The 16,783-nt window shown below is 39.8% G+C and overlaps 1 protein-coding gene across 1 annotated transcript; it reads left to right on the forward strand.

Annotated features, from left to right (window-relative positions):
* The first annotated feature begins 308 nt into the window (after positions 1-308).
* On the forward strand, positions 309-16,437 carry FH (fumarate hydratase). Its single transcript, XM_088526168.1, has 10 exons — positions 309-320; positions 3,684-3,818; positions 4,622-4,732; positions 9,382-9,558; positions 10,366-10,548; positions 11,353-11,518; positions 12,781-12,984; positions 14,038-14,165; positions 15,482-15,635; positions 16,221-16,437. Exons 1-10 carry the CDS (start codon positions 318-320, stop codon positions 16,361-16,363), a joined length of 1,404 nt encoding a protein of 467 aa, XP_088382294.1. The 5' UTR covers positions 309-317; the 3' UTR covers positions 16,364-16,437.
* Positions 16,438-16,783: the final 346 nt, after the last annotated feature.

A 16,783-nucleotide genomic window follows, 5' to 3' on the forward strand; every position in this document is an offset into this window, starting at 1 on the left:
CTGGTTGCTGTTGGGGAGGAAAAGAAGAAAAAAAAAAAAAAAAAAAAAAAAAAGAAAAGTGGATGTGTGGCTTGTTCTTGATTCTGTATCTTACGCGGCGGGGACGTTGGGGGCGGCGGCGGGGCGCGCGCAGGCGCCACCCGAGGGCCGCGCGGGGCGGGTCGGCGGCGCTGCCCGCCCCCGGCGCCTTGTCCCCGGCCGGCGCCGCCATGCAGCGCTCACTGCGCCTCCTCCGCTGCGCCGCGCCGCCGCTTGCGCACCCGCTGCCCGCCGCCCTGCTGCCGCCGCGGGCCGCCCTCCTGCCGCCGCGCGCCGCCATGGTGAGCAGGGGCCGGGGGGGCGCCGTGACCTTCAACCGCCGCCGCCGCCTGCGCGGGCGCCCGCCCTGGCCCCGCCCCGCGGCGCTAACGGCAGCGGGGGCCGGGCCGCCATTTTCCTTCCGCAGCGCTGGCGTCTGCGCGCTTCATTATTTATCTATTTGTTCATTTATTCATTTAGCAGTTGCCTGAGCTGAGCTGAGTTGAGCTTGGGGGAGACGGTGAGGAAGCAATTGCTGCTGGCGCCGTTGGGAAAGGCGTTGGCGTCCAGCAGCTTCTTCCCTAAAATCTCTGTGCTCTTCCTTAGAGCTGCCGAGTATAAAAAGGACCAAACTAAAGCCTCACAGACAGATAGGATCCTGTAAATTAGCTTGAAAACTAGAAAGATGGCTCTAACTGCTGCTGAGAATTTCCTGAAACTGCTACTTTATCCAGTAGCCCAAACTTCTGTTTGAGCATAGCCGGTCAACTGTCAGGCAAAAGCATGAGTGGGGCGCATGTACTGAACACGGTTTAGCATAAAAATAGAAATGCTGTTCAAATGAGGGAGTGTGAATCTCGGTGGTAACAGGATGTTGTATGAGCTGTAGTAGGAGTTTGCTGCTAAAAGCAAGAAGTCTGTCAACTGTCAGAAGAATCTCAGCAGAAAGCAAGATGTTTAATGTTCAATACATTTAATCAAATAACTAGAATATTAGTTCCTGATCTGTAGTATTACTTATAGTACAGAAAATTGTGTAAAAAGACAAACTTCCAAGTTAATCGTTTGTATGATGAAAGAAATATATGAGAAAGCTGGAGTCAAAACCGATATGTAACTCCTAAACCATTGGCCTGTCAGGATTTTTCTTTTTTAATTTTCTTTTGCCACATCATTTAAGAAAGATTGTTATAGATCATGGTCTTCAGATCTGGTATTTATGAAGGCTGTGAACTTACATGAAATATGTTCTTTGGCAGTCTCAAATATAACTTATCCTGTAAATAGCGATTCATGATACAGTTAATTGCTTGTGTTTAAGTGTTGCAGATTTTGTAGCAAAATGTTCGTTGGTGATTTTCAAGCTCAAAAAACCCTTTGACAGGAAACTTTATGGTGGCCATTCGGAGGGGAAAGGAAAACAATCCTGTACTTAAATGTAAATAAGTCACTTTGTGATGTTTGCAGAGGTTTTTCAGCAGCAAAAGATGACTTTTTGAACACGTTATAGTTAGGCAGAGCCTAATCTGCCTGTTGTCTTGCAGTGTGACTATTGTATTGCCTTAACTTGGTGCTAAATTGAACCGGATTTCAATTGAGATGATTTAAATAGAACTGGGTTCTTTCTTTCCTCAGCCAAATGTTGTAAAATACTCATTTCTGTTTTCTAAAGAATAAATTTCAGAATTTGTGATTTAATTGGTATATCAAGCACATACCATGCTTTGAAACAAGGAAAGCCTGTTCATCTTACAAAAGAGAGCAGGAAGAGTACAGATTCCATTTTCTGTTGTTCTTTAAGGAATGGCTTAGACATGCTAGTGACACTTATTCAAACTGAAATGCTTCTTTCCAAAAGTTGCTGCATACAGAAATCAGAATGTGATTTTCTATAGAAAGCATTATTGCAGTACAACAGGCATTTGAATTTCTCTGGTACATTATGGTGCAATCCTCTCCAGTGTCAAAATAGTTTCCAGCAATGAGGCAAAGGTACAGTTGTGTTTGCCTAGACTACATCAGCTTTGGACTGTGGGTTATTGGGTTTTTGTGGAGGCAGAGCACACCTGGTCAGGACTCTCCTGGAGGGAAAAAAAAAAAAAGAAAAAGAAAAAAAAAAAAGGAAAAAAGTCACAGGTTTTGGTTTTGTAAAGGTGAGGAATTCCTGTTCACAGCTGACCTTGTTGTGCTATGATGGAAACTAAGTGAACATAGGAATTTGCCTTAGTTTGTCACTATGTTTCCTTTTCTTTCCTTCTGTGGCCCAGTGGAGCGGGACTAGGGGAGTGCCACGGATGAGCATCTGTCACACTGTTGCACACTGGGCCCTCCGTTCCCTAGGTCTCAAAATGACCACAAAATCCACCCTCAATAGGGGAACTGGGGCATTCAGGTGATACCACCCAGGAGGGAGAGTTCCCTCTAAGGAGGTGGGAAGCACATACTTTTAACACAGAAACGTGCTCAGTTCTGCAAACTGCTATACTAGTCAGTCATGCAGAATTCTTCAAGATACTTACATTGCATTGTGTGCTACTACTGTACTTATGCAAATGGTAACATAACTAAAATGAATACTTCAGTGGATATCTGAAAATGAGTGTCCCATATAATCTTTGTACAAGTTTTTGTGATTGTTTGCATCATTTTTGCCTTAATTTAAGGTTAATGATGATAATTCTTGTTGCTTCTTGGTTACCAAAACTGAAATAATTTTAATTGCCTGTCAGTGTTTTAGTTATTTAGATATGAATGGAAAAAATATCCCTTCAATTTTTTTCTAGTGTTTGATGAATCAGCAAATAACACATGGCTCTAAGAAGCTCATCTCCTTACTTCACTTGAAAATCTTTGTGAATCTGTGTGATGTGGAGATTGCTAGGGAACACACAATACGTTTTTTGTTATTAAAGGTTACTTTAACCGATGTACTTGGAATGCTGATCTCTGAGTTTCTATTTTTGTTTCACCATTGTTGACTTCAGAATTATATAACTGGAGGAATCAGTTGTGCAACTACTGGCTTTTTGCTAAAAGGTTATGGCTGATTAAACATTCTGTGTTATTTGACCATGGCTCCTATAACTGTATCAGGAGTTGGGCTTGGAAATGAATTGTTTTTGCTTATCCAGTTCCAGAGAAGGTTTCTAGCGAAGGTGTTCGGATTTCAAATGCAGCATGCATACCAATATATGCATGTGTACATTCACAATGTCCAGATTAAACATTTTGGACTGTAAGATACTAGATGATTATTAGCTATGTTTTGTTTCTTTAATAGCATGTCAGTGAATGGTAAGTGATTAAAATAGGATAAAGAAAATCAAAGAATATAGGAATGGCATAATGGTCCACAGCAAGCTTATTATAGAGCTGAGCAGGCTGCTGGAGAAAGTCACTGTTGCTCAAGAAGGGCTTCTGCTGAATATCTAGCTCTGCTCCCCTTCAAGAATATGGAGAGCCATAAAGCAAAGAACAAGTAAAACAGACCAGTACTCAAAATCAGATTTTTTTTTTGAAAATACAGTTAGAAAAGATACTTGTAGCTAATATTAACATCTGATATCTTTCCTCCTTTTGTGCATTTTTTTTCTTAGTTATGTCTACTTTCAAAAACGCTATTCTGTTTACCAGTGTTTGAAAAGTATTTTCTTCCTTTTCCATAGTCCAGTCAACAGTCTTTTAGGACAGAATATGACACCTTTGGTGAACTGAAGGTCCCAAGTGACAAGTATTATGGTGCCCAGACTGTGAGATCAACAATGAACTTCAAGATAGGAGGTGTTTCAGAAAGGATGCCAGTAAGTAATTTCATTCTGTGCTCATTTCTTTTCTGTACGTTTGTGGATGTCAGAATGCATACCTTTTTCTTAGTCTTTTACTGAGAATATCAGCAACTTTGAATTGTAATTAAATCTAGAATCTCCATGGCAAGATATTTCACTGTGAAATCAATTTATTTCAGGTCAATAAATTGAACATTGCTTTTGAATAATTACTTATTGTGTTGCTTATTTTTTTAAATAAACAGATAAAAATGAAAGACATGTTTTTTATTTCTGAAGACCAAAGAGTGTGAATATTATTATATATTATAGTTACATATTTCCTGTGATGCTGTTTGTTTCTGAATGTTTTGCATACCGTAAGCAAATGTGAAGTTGCTTTTTTACTTGCAGCTGTGCTTTCAGTAGTAGTAAGACACAAAGTGTCATGTACTCCTTTTGTATATACTGAATGTTTTATCTTTAAAAGGCTATTTTAGAAAGGCTACCAGTTATTTTCTGTCTATTTCATTGCACATAAAATATTTTCTGTCTATTTTATTGCATTATAGCAGATTGCACATAATCTGCTTTGATGCAGATTAGCATCAAAGACCTTAGCTTTCAGAGAGAGGATAAGATGTGCTACGTACTGCTTTATGTATTACTTAGATAAATGGCAGCACAGTCAATGTGACCTTGATTGCTCTTTGAGTTGCTTGATGGACTACTTGCTGGATTAAAGTTAAGAAAGTTTAGTTTTCAATTAGATCTGTGTAACATGTTTCTAAAATTTTCTTAGGGGAAAAAACACGTTTAAACTTTCTCTTGTGTCTCAGATTCAAGTCATAAGGGCTTTCGGCATCTTGAAGAGAGCAGCTGCTGAAGTAAATCAGGATTATGGTCTTGAACCAAACATTGCAAATGCTATCATAAAGGCAGCCGATGAGGTAGGAACAAACTGTTCAACATGCTGGAACTTTCATGGTATTTTTGGTAGCTTTTCACAGGAAGATTGTTTGGTACCTGGGGGAAGACGCCCTGCATTTCTTAGATTGCTGGGGCAATACATTTGTAGTTAGTAAACTTTGTTTTTGAGGCTGATAAGATATTTTACCTAATAATATTTTACTTCTTGTATTTTCAGAAATGAGTGAATGTTCCAATACATTTTAATGCTTACATTTTTAATGTAATGCAGTTTTCCCCCTCTGCTAACACGGTGCATTACTTGCAAAGTATTTGTGGGATGACTCGTGCCAGAAAAACAGTCCAAAAACTTAGGAGGGGAATATAATATTGCTGAATTCAGTGCTAGTATTAAATCTTGGTCTAAATCCTCTTCAGACGTAAGTTTACTACTATAACTGCACTTGTTTAGTATCACTTTTATGGTTGGAGGGATCATGATGTGACACATGGAGGCATCTCTTCTTTTCCAGGTTAAAATTCCTGAATTCAGAATTCCTGAATTTCAGAAATTCAGGTTCCAATTCCACAGTACTGTGAATGACAATTGTCTGTATCCACTGTGCCTACTTAGTATAAATCAACAGCCATATTTAGTCAGTGCAGTAGCATTTTTTTACAGTTCTGAACAGCTTCTATAGCTTTCAGCAGCTAAATTTGCTTTCTACCAGCTGTAGCCCCACGAGTCTCAAGCCCCAAGACTTTTAAAGAGCTCCAAAATATACAGCTAGTCACTTCCCGTGATGTGTAGGGCTTTCCTAGTTAGAAGTGTACCTGGAGTGCTCGTGGCTGGAAGGCATCTAGCTTTTCAGCTTTTTAGCCCTATTCATTATCTCTGAAAGTTGCCTGAGGCTTTATTGTCATGTTTCCAGATAACCTTGCAGTGATAACCCTGCCCTTAACTCAAAGGAATCAAGTTTATCATGGAAGGGTTTTGTACTTTTTTGTTTTGTTTTTGTTTTTTTCTGCTTGTTTTTTGAGAGTTTTGCTTCTGTATAAGATGGAAAATTCCTAAGATTATTTCTTGAAAAGCATAATACCAGGATGTGGAAGAAGGGCCTAGCCACATGGGAAGAATATAGGAACATTGTCAGAGAACGCAAGGATGCAATGAGGAAGGCCAAGGCCTGTTTGGAATTAGAGTTAGTGAGAGATGTCAGGGGCAACAGGAAGGACTTCTACAAATACATCAGCAGCAAGAGGAAGACTAGGGAAAATGTTAGTCCACTGCTGAATGGGGAAGGTACCTTGGTGAGGGAGGATGCAAAGAAGGCAGAGTTACTAAATGCCTTCTTTGCCGCAGTCTTTACTGCTAAGGCCAGTTCCCATGTACTGAGCCTGGAGACAAGAGAGAGAACCAAGAGAGAGGAGGACTTTCCGATGGTCAAGGAGGATTGGGTTAGGGATTATTTAGGCAAACTGGACAGCCTTAAATCTATGGGCTTGAATAGGATGCACCCAAAAACATTGAGGGAACTGGCAGGGGTCATTGCTCAGCAGCTCTCCATCATCTTTGAGAGATCATGGAAAGCGGGGGAGGTACCGGAGGACTGGAAGAAAATCAACATCACTCCAGTCTTCAGAAAAGGCAAGAGGGAGGAGCCAGGAAACTACAGGCCGGTCAGCCTCATCTCTGTCCCTGGAAAGGTGATGGAGCAGCTCATCCTCGAGACCATCTCTAGGTATGTCAAGGAAAAGAAGGTCATCAGGAGTAGTCAGCATGGATTCACTAAGGGAAAGTTGTGTCTGATGAACGTGATAGCCTTCTATGATGAGGTGACTGGCTGGATGGACGATGGAAGAGCTGTGGATGTTGTCTATCTTGACTTCAGCAAGGCTTTCGACAGTCTCTCATAACATCCTCATAGGGAAGCGCCGGAAGTGTGGACTGGATGAGTGGACAGTGAAGTGAATTGAGGACTGGCTGGATGGCAGAGCCCAGAGGGTGGTGATAAATGGGGCCGAGTCTGGTTGGAGGCCTGTGGCCAGTGGTGTCCCGCAAGGGTCAGTCCTGGGCCCAGTGTCCTTCAACTTGTTCATCAGTGACTTGGATGAGGGCACAGAGGGCACCCTCAGCAAGTTTGCAGATGACACCAAACTGAGAGGAGTGGCTGACACTCCTGAGGGCTGTGCTGTCATTCAGAGAGACCTAGACAGGATAGAGAGTTGGGCAGAAAGGAACCTCGTGAGGTTCAACAAGGACAAGTGCAGGGTCCTGCAGCTGGGGAGGAATAACCCCAGGCACCAGTACACATTAGGGGCTGACCTGCTGGAAAGCAGCTCCGCAGAGAGCAATTTGGGAGTCCTGGTTGACAACAGCTTAACCATGAGTTAGCAATGTGCCCTCATGGCCAAGAAGGAACGTGATGGAACGGCTCATACTGGCCGTTGTCTCCAGGCACATGGAGGACAAGAAGGTGCTCGAGAGTAGTCAGCATGGATTCACCAAGGGGAAATCTTGCTTGACTAACCTGATAGCCTTCTATGATGAAATGACCGGCTGGATAGATGACGGGAGAGCGGTGGATGTGGTCTATCTTGATTTCACCAAGGCTTTTGACACCATCCCTCACAACATCCTCCTGGGCAAGCTACGGAAGTGTGGGATAGATGAGTGCACAGTGAGGTGGATTAGGAACTGGCTGGATGGCAGGGCCCAGAGGGTGGTGATCAGCGGTGCAGAGTCTAATTGGAGGCCTGTAGCTAGCGGGGTCCCCCAGGGGTCAGTCCTTGGTCCAGTCTTGTTCAATTTATTCATCAGTGACCTGGATGAAGGCACAGAGTGCTCCCTTAGCAAGTTTGCTGATGACACGAAACTGGGAGGAGTAGCTGATACCCCAGAGGGTTGCGCTGCCATCCAGAGGGACCTGGACACACTGGACAACTGGGTGGTAAAAAACCTCATGCAATTCAACAAGGCCAAGTGCAAGGTCCTGCACCTGGGGAGGAATAACCCCAGACACTAGCACAGGCTGGGGACTGACCTTCTGGAGAGCAGCTCTGCAGAGAGGGACCTGGGTGTCATGGTGGACCACAAGTTGACCATGAGGCAGCAGTGTGCCCTCGTGGCCAAGAAGGCCAATGGGATCCTGGGGTGCATGAAGAAGAGCGTCTCCAGCAGGTCGAGGGAGGTGATCCTGCCCCTCTGCTCAGCCCTGGTGAGGCCGCATCTGGAGTACTGTGTCCAGTTCTGGGCCCCACAGTACAAGAGGGATGTGGAGCTGCTGGAGAGAGTCCAGCACAGGGCTACAAGGATGATCAGGGGCCTGGAACATCTGCCCTATGAGGAGAGGCTGAGGGAGCTGGGCCTGTTCAGCCTGGAGAAGAGAAGGCTGAGAGGGGATCTGATCAGTGTCTATAAGTACCTCAAGGGAGGGAGTGCAGAGGATGGTGCCGGTCTCTTTTCAGTGGTGGCCACCGACAGAACTAGAGGTAATGGCCACAAACTGAAGCACCAAAAGTTCCACAGGAATTTAAGGAAAAATTGTTTAACAGTGAGGGTGACAGAGCACTGGAACAGGCTGCCCAGAGAGGTTGTGGAGTCTCCTTCTCTGGAGATCTTCAAAACCCGCTTGGATGCAGTCCTGTGCCACGTGCTCTAGGTGACCCTGCGTGTGCAGGAGGGTTGGACTAGATGATCTCTAGAGGTCCCTTCCAACCCTAAGCATTCTATGATTCTATAAGGCCCATGGGATCCTGGCCTGCATCAGGAGGAGCGTTGCCAGCAGGTCGAGGGAGGGGATCCTGCCCCTCTACTCAGCTCTGGTGAGGCCGCACCTGGAGTACTGGCTGCAGTTCTGGGCTTCCCGGTACAAGAGGGACATGGAGCTTCTAGAGAGGGTCCAGCGGAGAGCCACAGAGATGATTAAGGGACTGGAGCATCAATCGTATGAGGAAAGACTAAGTGAGCTGGGCCTGTTTAGTCTGGAGAAAAGAAAGCTGAGAGGAGATTTAATCAACATGTTCAAGTACCTGAAGGGTGATTGTAGGGAGGATGGGGCCAGGCTCTTCTCCGTGGGGGCTGGGGACAGGACGAGGAGTAATGGGTGTAAGTTGAAACACAGGAAGTTCCACATCCATATGAGGAAGAACTTCTTTACTGTGAGGGTGACAGAGCCCTGGAACAGGCTGCCCAGAGAGGTTGTGGAGTCTCCTTCTCCGGAGATCTTCCAAATCCGCCTGGATGCCACCCTGTGCCACGTGCTCTAGGTGTCTCTGCTGGAGCAGGGGGGTTGGACTAGATAATCTCTAGAGGTCCCTTCTAACCTTAAGCATTCTGTGATTCTGTGACTGTCATATATATTTAAAATCTGGAGATAATTATTCAGCTTTAGGGTCACCATAAGATATCCCTTGCTTTTTAGAACATGATATTAAACGATATCTTCTAAAAGTCTAACTAAAGCCTAACATCAAACTCTATTCTTAACTGTCTAGTATAAATCCACAATCGTTATATGTTGATTTTTCAAATATGATTGAGATATATCTTTTAATAGATGTGTGTGTGTGCATATATATTTAATAAAAATACAATTACAAATTTGATAGCTCTATTTCAAATAATTTTAGGCTTCTTAATTTTCTTTGTCCCAATAGAATAAATCGTCTCTCTATTTTTCCATTATAGGTAGCTGCAGGAAAATTAAATGATCACTTTCCATTGGTGGTGTGGCAGACTGGGTCTGGAACTCAAACCAATATGAATGTCAATGAAGTCATCAGCAACAGAGCCATTGAGATAATGGGAGGCCAACTGGGGAGTAAAAAGCCAGTACATCCCAATGATCATGTTAACAAAAGTCAGGTCACTATATTCTTTTTTTTTTTTTTTTTTTACTGTTAAAATTATATATTTTGTCAATTAAATCAAGTTTTGTGAGACTGGTGTACAGATTTGGCAAATGAATTTTTCAGGTTTGTATTTTTTTTCAGATTAAATTAACTTTAAAGTGTTGGTGAATGGTTGTGCTAGGTCCAGTTTGTTAAGCTTGAGTAGCTGTAGTAGCTGTAGCTGTTATCTGCATCATGTGTTACATAAAGCATGTAGAAATAATAGTAAAGTGGCTAAATTCCTGTATTAGAAAGAAAGAAACTTGCACTTTTTTTTTCCCCTTGGATTTTGGCAAACAGTCTTATTTTTGTTGTACTTAAATCTTAATATTTTCTTTAGATTAGGTAAGTTTAGGCGACTGAGTTAGTTATATCCCTTCCTCATCTTTTGTGGTGGGTCAATATTCTGAAAGCTACTGAATTATTATTACCAAAGCAATATGTTATCTTTTTAGTCATCTACAGTTTATTTAAAATGCTCCATCCGTTTTTTACCTCAGTTCACTGCAAAATTAAAGAATTGCTAACAACTTATGAGAGACAATCTCATTAAGCAGTTAACTTTCCACAGGTAAAGTTAGATAAGGTGGTTTTTATCATTAAGGTGCTGGATTTGAACTTGGAAGATTTTTATTCACTCTGCAAATTAGCTTTTGGAACACCTCTATGTTGCTTATTTTGTGCCTCATTTCTTCTTACAAGGATGAAGCCACACAGGTAGATCTTACAGCAACAAATGGTGAGAATTACTGTATATAAATTTCTTTAATTTCCTTCACAGAGCTCCAATGACACGTTCCCAACAGCAATGCATATTGCTGCTGCCCAGGAGGTTAATGAGGTGTTGTTACCTGGACTAAAGAAGCTAGAGAATGCACTTGAAGCAAAATCCAAAGAATTTTCCCAAATCATAAAAATAGGACGCACTCATACACAGGATGCTGTTCCACTTACACTTGGGCAGGTAAAAAAAATCTTTTCTCTTTCTTTAGAACATTCTTGAAAATTTAATGGATGAAAGTAGTTTTTCCTGAGGCAAACTCAAGGAAGTCTAAAATTAGCGCAAACTGTAAGAAACCAGTTGAATCTCAATTGCAGTGTTTTCATTTTAACTGATGTTTGCTGCTGAATTCTGTGCTCTAAGAATGGCGTCACAAATTTCCTTATGTTTTTGCAATCTTTTTCCTGGTAAAAGTGGTAAAATATAAATGTGTAAATTATTTTCAACTAATTTTATTTTGCCAAATAGCACAATGTGATACATGATACATTTCTGTTGCAGTGACATCAGAAGGAATAAGGTACAGTTCATTTGTGTTTTGTAAACATATAAAATGAGGTTTTACCAAGACAAAAAAAAAGATAAATTTTAGAACTAGTGTAATTTATACTACTAAAAATATTCAAATCTAATCTTGGTTATCATATGTCCAAAAATGGCTTATATTGCGTTAACTTGGTAAAGAATCAATTTAAACTGATAATATTGAAAGCTGATTTACCTTTGGTTCAGGTTCTACAGATTACCCAACTGAGATAAAGGGGAAAAGTGCAGTGTCTGTATTTTTTATATGCAAGTTATTTTTAGGTGTAAATGCTCAACATTTGTGAGTAGTCTTCTAATAAAAGCTTTATCATTTGTGAGAACTTCAGTGTCTTTATATTTTTAAATAAGAACCTCATCGTGTTAAATATTTAAATAATGTTAGATGCTTATTTTTGTTTGTCATCTTTGGTGTTTCTTTTCTTGTCCTCTTTTCTTTCAAAGGAATTCAGTGGTTATGTTCAACAAATTAAATATGGTGTGGCTAGGATTGAATCAACCTTGCCAAGAGTTTATCAGCTGGCAGCAGGTGGGACTGCAGTTGGTACAGGATTAAATACAAGAATTGGCTTTGCTGAGAAGGTTGCTGCCAAAGTGGCTGAACTGACAGGTGAGGCATCATAAATATAAGAGTTATCAATAAAGCAGTAGATGTAGCACATGCAGTTAAATTTAAACTAAAACGTTCAGTTGTCATTGAAATAAATTCTGCAAATGCAGTCTTTTATGCATAGGATTTTTCATGTAAGGTGTTTTTCTACTTGTACTCAGTGCAGTAAAGGCCACCGAAATTGTGCTTTTCTGAATAAGGCTTATTGGGAATGGATACTGTTTAATGCTTCTATTACTAGACCAGCCATAGTATTTCCATTTATCTCTGCTCCTTCTTTCTTAATCTGGAGTGATGTGACACTAAAGAGGAGGAAAGCACAGGCAAAATACTTTTTTTTTTCAATGTGAGAGAGTAATTAACTGCTTTTTGTTGTTGTTGTCTTAATATATTTAAGACTAATTTATAGAGCTGTTGAAGTTTTTTGATTTGCAAACCAGTTAATTTGCTTTGTCTTGTGTAGCAATACCTTTAAAAATGCCTGGAAAACATGAATGTGAAGTTTCATGCTTTACAAGAAAATTTTCAGCAGCATTTTTGTTCTAATAAATGTTGTATAGTAGAGGATCAAGAATTTCTTATACCCTGCAGGGCTCATTTTGCTGCGTGAAGAATCCATCAGAGATTTTTTAGGAAGTTAGCCTCCAACTGAGGTATACCCAGCTGTTGCTTCTGTTGCTCTTGTGCTCCTCCTGTTGGCAGCAGTTTTAGGCATCCTACTAAGCCAGAACCAGCTTTCATGCTCCTTTCCAAGGCCAAAACTTAAAATTTGGATGTGTCTTTTTTTCTTCTTTGTGTAACCGCTTCTGTTGTGATTACTTTTTATTTATCCTAATATCTGCACTGCTATGCAAAAATCTGTATCTCCATAACTGAAAGAAAGCACCCTGGAAATTGAGTCTAAAGAACCTAACTTGCTGTTATGGGGGAAATTTGTAAGTTAGGCTAAATTTTCAGAGACTCTTGACATTTATGAAGTATTGTACAAAGCAACATGTAGGATGCAACACATGCTATGAAAGTTTGAAGTTCATTAAAGGCAAATTCTCAACTTTTATATTTTTCTGTATTTTAGTAACTTTTGTTGTCTTTTGTAAACAATTGAATCTGTTTATAAAGTGTGTGAGGAAAGGTCTAGAAAGGAAAAAAGAACTTAAAATTTTATTAGTAAGGTTGTATATTAAGCAAATCACGTGCCTGATAATCAGATTTATGTCTGCAAGGTAATAGCTCAGTTTTAATATTTTCTATTCTCCCTGTAGGTTTGCCTTTTGTCACTGCTCCAAATAAGTTTGAAGCTCTTGCAGCTCATGATGCTCTAGTTGAACTCAGTGGTGCCATGAACACAGTGGCGTGTAGCCTGATGAAAATAGCTAATGATATTCGGTTCCTGGGTTCTGGGCCACGCTCTGGATTAGGGGAACTCATCTTGCCTGAGAATGAACCAGGGAGCAGTATCATGCCAGGTAATATACAAAGGGAAAAAATACCTGTTTCTTTTGTGTTGGACCAGTATCTGTTAACAAGTATTTACTAAAAACTTAGCACAAATTTCAGTAAGTTCAATTCATGTGTCAGTTTCTATCTTCTGTCTTATTTTAACAAAATTTGTGTTAAAAAAAAATTGCCTTCACAGCTGCATGTTGGAAAGTGCGTCCCAGGTATTAATATTTGTACATGTATATGTAACTACTAATGCAAGCATACTTCTCAAAACCAGGCTTTAAATGATCCAATCTCTGAATCGTATCCATTATTTGAGCTGCATAAAGGGTGATTGTTTGGCCAATATTGTGAATTAAATTGACTTCTGTCTTTGCTTCCTAGCCTGGTTAACATTATGCAATCACATCTTCCCTTCTGCAATGATCCCAGTTTATGGCAGGACAAGAAAGAAAGGAATAATATTATTAATCATTCCTTGCTCTTTTCCTAAGAAATGTGTGTATATGAATACTGGACAGCTGAATTTATGCTAACCATGCTAACCATACAAAGTAATTTTAACAAATTTGTAACAATTGCTTGAATTAACTGCAATTTAAAAGTGATTTTACCAGAAATGCCTAAGTACTTGGACAATGTCAGATTACAATCTGTTAAAAATTGTGATAATTTAGAGTTGCTTTATTCACGCACATTAGATTCATCTCTCAAAGGCGTTGCTGGTGTCGCTTTTAGGAGTGGCCTTCTTTAGAACTTTGTATTCTGCAAATGTTTTTTATCATTACAAAAGAAGGGAATATGTGATTGAAGGCTTTGTATTTTGCAGAGAATGGGAAATTAAATGGTGGTTTTCTTGTAGGTGTGAGATGCATTTAAAAAAAATCTAGCAGAATTACTGGGAAGTGCAGTAAATTTAATATAATTTTTGAAATTACTTCTCTTCTGTATTTCTAGATGTTGTAGCTATTGAGGAATGAGACATGCTACCTGCTAGAAAAAAAATAATTTGTTGAATGTGATTTGGTAGATACAGGACTTACTGCTTTACCTTTTTCTCTCCCTTCCACAACCAGGAAAAGTGAACCCCACGCAGTGTGAAGCTGTAACCATGGTGGCAGCCCAAGTTATGGGAAACCATGTTGCTGTTACTGTAGGAGGTAGCAATGGACACTTCGAACTAAATGTTTTTAAGCCTATGATGGTAAGTTCAAACCATTTTAAATATATAGGACTCTTGAAGTTCTCATTTTTACAGATAGTCAGATAACAAGCAAAAAAAATCAGTGAGTATATTGTTAAAACAAGCATCAAAGCAGCTCATAAAAGTGAGAACAAACTTGGTTCTTTTGTATAGTTCTTACTATTTTGCCAGGCTTCTTTTTTTTCATGAAGCTTCTGTCTTAACAATGTGTCCATATTGTTAGTCAGCCCAAAGAAGTGGGAAGACAGGATCACAGTTTGAGACAAAAATTTTTGAAAAGCTAAAGAAAATTTGGCTAAAGAAAATACTGTCACTAAAAGTGATGATTATTGTTAATTTGATAGGCAGGAACTATCGATGCTAATTTGTTTTACTGATGAAGACTAAGGTGTGAACCACAATCTTATCATGAGTACCCCTTCTCTGTGCTTAAAAAATGTACATTTAGCTAACTGTTACATCTATCTAATATTACATCTAAGAAAAAAAATGAGAAGAAATTGAGAAAAAGAATGCAAACAAAAGCATCAAAACTTGAAAATCATAGAGAATTGTGTATAAGATGATGCAGGGATAGCATGGAGGTTAGAGTGGGGATGATATTTTGAGTGCTTGTCTTTTTGTGAGAAATACAAGGCACAAGGGAAGCAATGAGTCATATATTATTTTTCTACTTGGCCTATAGTGACCGACTGCTGCTCTTTTTTTGCAATGGTTAGAAATGATTGATTCAAATTGTTAATAAAAGTAGAATTTGTCTCTTCATAACTAGGTCTGTTTGGGATACTAATTTTTCACCCATTTGAACAGACTTTCTTAAAGTATATAGCATCTGGTGATTTGGAAAAAAAAAATCCTATTGCTTAGCCAAGAGATGTTCCTAACAATATAAATATTGTTAGAAACAAATAGCTATCAAAAGAGTGGCATGTAATGGTTTCTGTGAGCAGAAAATAATACCAGACAATATTTTAGATGTCTTCTCTTAATTGGTACCTAGGGGGAAAAATGCCCTTGAATCAAATACCTTTATATATTTTTACTTGCTATTTGCAAAATAGTGTTTATACATACTTTTATGTAAGAATTATTTGGCTTTTAAGTCCTTCTTGCAGAGTTTCTTTAAATATGCCTGGCTGAACTTCAACCCACAAAGGAAAGAGCATATTTACTGTACTCCTTTTATAAAAATGTGCTATGCAAATAGTAGATATTAGAAGAGCACATTAGTTATGAACAAATGTACCAGATAATACAAATATTAATATCTGAGTTGGTATAATAAATAATAGTTGGTATTTTTTCCTCTTTGTTAGATTAAAAATGTGTTAAATTCTGCAAGGCTTCTTGGAGATGTTTGTGTTTCTTTTACTGACAACTGCGTAGTTGGAATCCAAGCCAATACAGACAGAATCAATAAACTAATGAGTGAATCACTGATGTTGGTGACAGCACTTAATCCTCATATAGGTAAGTTTAAGGCTCAGAGACATCTTAAACCATTATACTGTAATATTTTGCAGTAGCGTTTGATTAAAATATTTTGCAGTAACATTATTTTGTATATATTGTTTGTATTGTCACAATACTTAGGAGATCAAGTTATGAGTCAGGTCAAAACTTAATTAACATCCCCAAATACTCTTAAAGATAGATATATCCTGTTTGCTGTGGCCATTCCAGTATATTAAGACTAAAATCCAGTAGGAATCAAACAGGAAACTAGGAAGAATTGTATACCCTTTGTCCCAGAGTGGCCTCTATAGTAATAGTGAAAAATTAAACATTACAATATGAGATATTTCAAAAGGAGAAGTCACTGAGTAGCATGTTGAATAAAATCACATAGAACTCTTATGTCAGTGCTTTATTATGAGAATAACAGAATTTGCTTTCACTTTGAGGTGTGCATTTACTTCAAATTAAGTAGCAATGTATCCATAACAGTAATACCTAACAAATTGATAGTTCAAGGATGAAGCATCCTTTTTTCTCATATCTAGTAAATCTTGTAGAGTTGCTAACAGCTAATTGGATCACTTTATTTTGTTACAGGATATGATAAAGCAGCTAAAATTGCCAAAACTGCACACAAAGAAGGGACAACATTAAAAGAAGCTGCCATAAAGCTGGGATTCCTCACATCAGACCAGTTTGATCAGTGGGTGAAGCCTAAAGATATGTTAGGTCCTCAATAATGTATTGAATGTTCTTATCATAAAACAATAAATTAAGCAGATACGTTGCGCTCTTGGTTTGCTGCTTCTTGCCACATGTTTTTATGGTATTACACTTTAATGTAAGCATTATCTGTGCTGAGATCATTTGGAGAAGACTGCATTGGGAAATAAGTACGAAGTGATTATTCACATGACGCAGAAGGACCCTCCGAAGGGGTGGCGGGGCGGTGGCTCGCGCTCAGCTCCGCGCCCAGCACTAACCGGATGTGGCCATGACTTTGGCCGCGGTCGTTGTGCGGTGCGGCCCTTTAAATAGGCTCTGCGTAGCCCCGCCTCATTCCGAGTAGCCAATCACACCTCGTCTCTCTACGGAAGGGCGGAACTTAGGGTGCACGTTGCTGTGAGGGCGCTTCCGCCTTCCGCAGGGCGTCGCGCTCG

Source organism: Tinamus guttatus, unplaced genomic scaffold (genome assembly GCF_059628265.1).
Source record: "Tinamus guttatus ecotype Peru unplaced genomic scaffold, ASM5962826v1 Tinamus_guttatus_pri_ptg000025l, whole genome shotgun sequence".
Lineage (NCBI taxonomy): Eukaryota > Metazoa > Chordata > Aves > Tinamiformes > Tinamidae > Tinamus > Tinamus guttatus.